Raw genomic sequence first — 4992 nt, 5'->3', positions numbered from 1 at the left:
CCTTTCCCCTTCCCATAAACGGGTAAAAAAGAAAATAAATAAATAAACACAATGCAGATTTAAAAAAAAAAAAATCAACACGTAGATAAATATATAAATCCGATATACGCATTATGTGTATCTATAAACAGGGTGGAGGGGAAAATAAAAATTTCGAATTTGCGTACGTGTTCGTCCGTTCCCCCTTTTTCCTGCCCCATTTTAGCAAGAGCCAAGTTAAGGAAGAAGGGAAAACACACCACCCTACCACATGTTGTCAACACTTATCTAGCGTTTTCCGTTCGGTTCCGCATCGAAAGGGATCAGGAGCTATCAAAATAGTAGCATAAAAAAGGCAATACGCTGCGGCACAGTGAGAGAGTTCCTTCCCGTCTCCACCTCACCCCCTTATTTGTACATGCAGTCGGTCATCCGTAATTGCGCTGTAGTTGTTTCAGTTGAGGAGATCCTTTGTGAGTACACAAGGAGTTTCAAAGTAGACACCTCGTGGGGAGGTAAGAAGGGGGCGAAAAGGCAAATCCATTACGAGGGTGCAAATAGAGGAAGCCATATAAGGCAAACAGAAGAAGCAGAACGGAGGTAAGCAGCGCAGAACGGAGGTAAGCAGCACAGAACGGAGGTAAGCAGCGCAAAACGGAGGTAACCAACGCAGAACGGAGGTAAGCAGCGCAAAACGGAGGCAACCAAAAAAAAATGCAGGCGTAACGAAAGAACTACCTAGCACGCACACCTCTTTGTACTCGTACCAGCATAGACGGAAGTTTACATAATTGGAAGAGAGAAAACACGGACAGAGAGGGGACGTTTCCATTGCCACATTTTTCTGCACACCGCGGAATATCCCCCCTCCTTATACCCCCTGTCAGTGGTAGGTCAACTTGGGACATCCCCCCGTAGAGGCTAAGGGAATGTTTCGCTCCGGACATACAAGGGAAAATCACCTCACGAAGGGACTTCTCCGCCAACCGTAGCCCTCCCCTCACAAAATGATTCCATTTTTCAAAATCGGAATCGTTCTCATAAGACAAGTAAGCAAACCCATATCAGGATACATAAAAAAGAAAGCAATAGAAAATAAAAAATTTAAAAGTATATGCATATATTGTGGAAAAAAGTATTACTTCTTCGAGCAGTATATTCAGAAAAAATTTTACAATGCAAATGCTACCAACGTTAATTACAGCTCCTATATAAGTGAAAACAAATCAGTTAATGTAGGAAGCGAACTCTTAGGAGAAACTATCATATTTTTAGTGGCAGCATTAATTATAATAGCTGAATACAAAAGGAATAGCTTGAAGGAGGCGAAAAAGGAGATGCTTTTAAACCATAAGCTGGAAACCCTGAAATTACAAGTACTGGAATTGCAGAAGGAAAATGATGAAATTATGAACGTCGTTTTTCCCAATAGGAAGAATGTGCGTGATAGTAGAAGCTTCCATCTTTCGCACTCCAATTTTTTTAAAGATTTTTACAACAGAATTGTGGGCAGGCCCGGGGATGATCAGTCGTCCGCGCAGGGGGGGCAGTCTGAAGCGGACAAAACGCAGCAGTAGCGGGAGTGCAGCGGTGGAGGAGGTTAAGCGGTGGAGGAGGTTAAGCGGTGGAGGAGGTTAAGCGGTGGAGGAAGCGCCCAGGTGGCATACCCAAAACCGAATAACAACGCCCATTCAAATGAACGCTGCACTGGGGAGGCGCCCAGGTGGCATACCCAAAACCGCATAACAACGCCCATTCAAATGAGCGCTGCACTGGGCAGGTGCCCACGTAAGGGCCTCCACACATCTGTGCGTGTAGATCCTTAGCTATATCTCAAATGCTGTGGCACACGCGTCGGGGAGGCCGCTACTTTTTTTTTTTGTCACATTGGTTTGCCAGCGGCGGGCGGCACACGGTTGTGCTGGGTTATGCCAGTACGATCGCTTCACCTGAACGCACGTGTGCCACTTCTTTTTTTTTTTTTTTTTGTAACTCCGTCACTGATTGCGAAGCGGCTATGTGTGGACCATCCGCGATTTGAAAGTTTCCCCGTTTGAAAGTTTCCCCGTTTGGAAGATTCCCCTTTTGGAATCCCCCCTTTTGGAATCCTCCCTTTGGAATTCCCCCTTTTGAAAAGTCGCAATTAATAGGCATTAAAAATTTCAGTTGAATTATTCAAAGTGGGGCACAGTTGCGGGCGGGGAGGCCAAAATTGTGCCACGTGGTGTCGGCTTAAAGAAAGTACAAACAAGTATTTTCACAAAAAAAAAAAAAAAAAGCTAACCATGTAACGAATGCATGAAAAGTGGAGATCCCCTCCTAAGCGGTTATAGGTTATACTCCAGCTCTATTGCGCCATTTTTCAGCGTGGTACGCATTCGCGTAAAACACCTTTTTGGATAACGTGCCTGCTGAAGCTTCAAAATTAATTCTAAGTCAATTCTAAATTACTTCAAAATTACTTCTAATTTACTTCTAAATCACTCCTAAATCACTCCTAAATCACTCCTAAATCACTTCTAAACCACTCCTAAATCACTCCTAAACCACTTCTAAATCACTTCTTCTTGCTCGTTCTGTACTTAATTTGCGGGACGGCGGAAAGCTTCACAGCCTCCGTGCTCTTGCTGGTGGCCTTCACACAGTCAGCGACGAAGGAGGACAGCTTGGAGAAGTCCTCAAAATCGTCCTTATAAAAATACCCATAGTAATTATCTATATCAGCCTCAGTAGAATTAAAAAGACAAAGCACATGTATATCCCGTTTCTTGTTGTAAGAAGAAAAAACTTCATCACTCAGTTTGAGCAAAAATTTTCTGTTATCAAGAATCATCGGACTGAGATCAAAATATTTATTATTAACAAAAATGTCATTAATATAGTTATATTTTATACTCCTATTCGTGATATGAATTCCAGAAATGAACAGAATGCATTTTTATTTTATTCAAACATTTGGTTTTAAATTGAGGAAATTTTGAAAAAAATGGCACACTGAATACTAATGCTTCTCTCACAAATGATACGAATTTTTTTTTATTATTCATCATGTTCACCGTAATAGGTTTTGGTTTCCTTCCATAACAAACAACAAAAGCCTTCGTCTTGGGATCCATAGAGAAACGTTCATATACAGTTTGCTGGCTAGGCAGTAAGCTATTACAGTTAATAATTGCTATGTTAAGAATATCAGGAAAACTTGATCTACTGGAATTAATCGCTGGGTGAATGATCTCCTGTTTTTCATTTTTACAATAAACCAAATATGGCTTGTTGCTGAAAAAAATTTCTTTCAACTTTTCCGTATCTGATACATCAATGTATTTAAATTTGTAAAAATGAGTGTGATAAAACTCCAGCAGCATTTGAAAGAAGCCATTAAAAATTAAAAAAATGATAAATAAACCCATAAAAAAGGAGTACTTGTATTTGCTTTTGACTTTGTTATCTAGAATGTATTTTACATAATCGAATGCAACTTTGATCACATTTTTTTTTTTCCTCCTTTTCCGCCTCTGGGACTTTGTTTGCGCTTTCCCCCACTCCTCCTTTCCTGCTTCGCAAAAAGTTCATTTTTTTCTCAAGGGTGAGATAAGCACACTTTTTTTGGGGGGCCCACTTTGCTGTAAACGGGTGTGTCAGTCCGTCTATCGGTCTGCCTGTCCGTCTGCCTGCCTCTGCGGCGACTGCTTCAAAAAGGACCTGCGTAAGGAGAGCCTTCCGTTAAATGGTGGGGAGGGGGTCTCTTCATTCACGCGGAGCGCCTTCGCTGAGTGCTTGCCAAAACGTATGTCTGCATGTGGACCTTGGCACTTGTCGCAGAGGTTTTCCCCTCAACGCGTTCCTACCTATATAATATACGTCCCTATGTACGTTCCTGTATATGTTCCTATGTACGTTCCTATACAAGCTCCTATATACGTCCCTATGTACGCACTTGTACTATATGCACATCGGAATGGAATGCTCGCCTGGGGTGATGGTGGCCCTTCCCCCTTCCTCGAACAGGCTGTCAACACCCGAATGCCACGTTGCAATTAGGACCTTCCCAAAAAATTTAGAGCTCTTCGGAATTGTTCCCAACCGTATGAAGGCTCCCCTGTTGGCATTTACTTTGGGATTGGTAAGGCCCAGTGATGTGGCTTTCTTCTCCTTCCTCTCCTCCTTCTACTCCTTCTGTTTCTACTTCTTCCTCTCCTTCTTTACCTTAAAAATGACCGTTTACCCTTTGTTTAAAGGCAAATGGGCTCAGCTTGCTTTTCCCCTGTTGAGGTTACACTGCGCAGATTTACATGTACATGTTTTGTGCCGTTAATATGGCAGGGCTCTGCTCCACCATGGAGGGGTTAATATTTAACTATATTTTTGTTTAACTGTCTCCCCACCACAAACTGCAGAGGTGCGAATCTCACGCTCGACAGGGGCGAGTGGAGTTGTGCTATTTGGTAGACAATAACTTTACGACCGCTGAACTTTGAAATGGCGAAAGTTCCTTAAATTGTACAAAAACGACACGGTTGGGGAAGCCTATTCGGTCGATACGGAGAGGGCAGAAAAAAAAAAGGAAAAGAAAAAGAAAAAAACACAATACAATACAACGCAACACAACGCAAAGCAAAGCAACACAACACAACAGGAGTACTTCCTGGCAGGGTAAACAGAATTCTCTATCATGTACAGGTTTATGTTTGCCTCCCCCTTTTTACGCAAAAAATATTTTCACCAAGTGTACACCTTTGCTCCAAGGGTGCCTTCCCCTGAGGGGAAAAAACATACACAAATGTATACAAGTACGGATGAAGCAACTATATTGGCACATCACAATGCGGTGGTCCATTCATTTACACAATTATGTTTCGCCAATTGCTGAGCCATAAAAAAGAACGTTCTAAAAAAGCGCTAACCTTTTTTGGGGAGAGGGAAGGGGCGTTTTTTTTCTTTGCTCCAGTACGTTTCACCAAACTGGGAAGAAAATTATCGCCTTCTTTTTTCGAGAATTGATGTGACTGGGAA

General features: G+C 42.2%; 2 protein-coding genes across 2 annotated transcripts; one reads left to right on the top strand and one right to left on the bottom strand.

Annotated features, from left to right (window-relative positions):
- Nucleotides 1-986: 986 nt before the first annotated feature.
- On the top strand, nt 987-1550 carry PCYB_125580 (hypothetical protein; the record flags this gene model as incomplete). Its single annotated transcript, XM_004223891.1, has 1 exon — nt 987-1550. A coding segment is annotated over one exon (564 nt), but the record flags the coding sequence as incomplete, so codon positions are not given.
- Nucleotides 1551-2536: 986 nt separating this feature from the next.
- On the bottom strand, nt 2537-3123 carry PCYB_125570 (hypothetical protein; the record flags this gene model as incomplete). The annotated part of the gene is made up of 2 exons (XM_004223890.1): nt 2537-2876; nt 3036-3123. Coding segments are annotated over 2 exons (426 nt in total), but the record flags the coding sequence as incomplete, so codon positions are not given.
- Nucleotides 3124-4992: the final 1869 nt, after the last annotated feature.

The sequence above is a fragment of the Plasmodium cynomolgi genome, chromosome 12 (assembly GCF_000321355.1).
Source record: "Plasmodium cynomolgi strain B DNA, chromosome 12, whole genome shotgun sequence".
In the NCBI taxonomy this organism is placed as follows: domain Eukaryota; phylum Apicomplexa; class Aconoidasida; order Haemosporida; family Plasmodiidae; genus Plasmodium; species Plasmodium cynomolgi.
The sequence above is the reverse complement of the archived record's forward strand: the minus strand, read 5'-3'. Positions and strand labels throughout refer to the sequence as shown.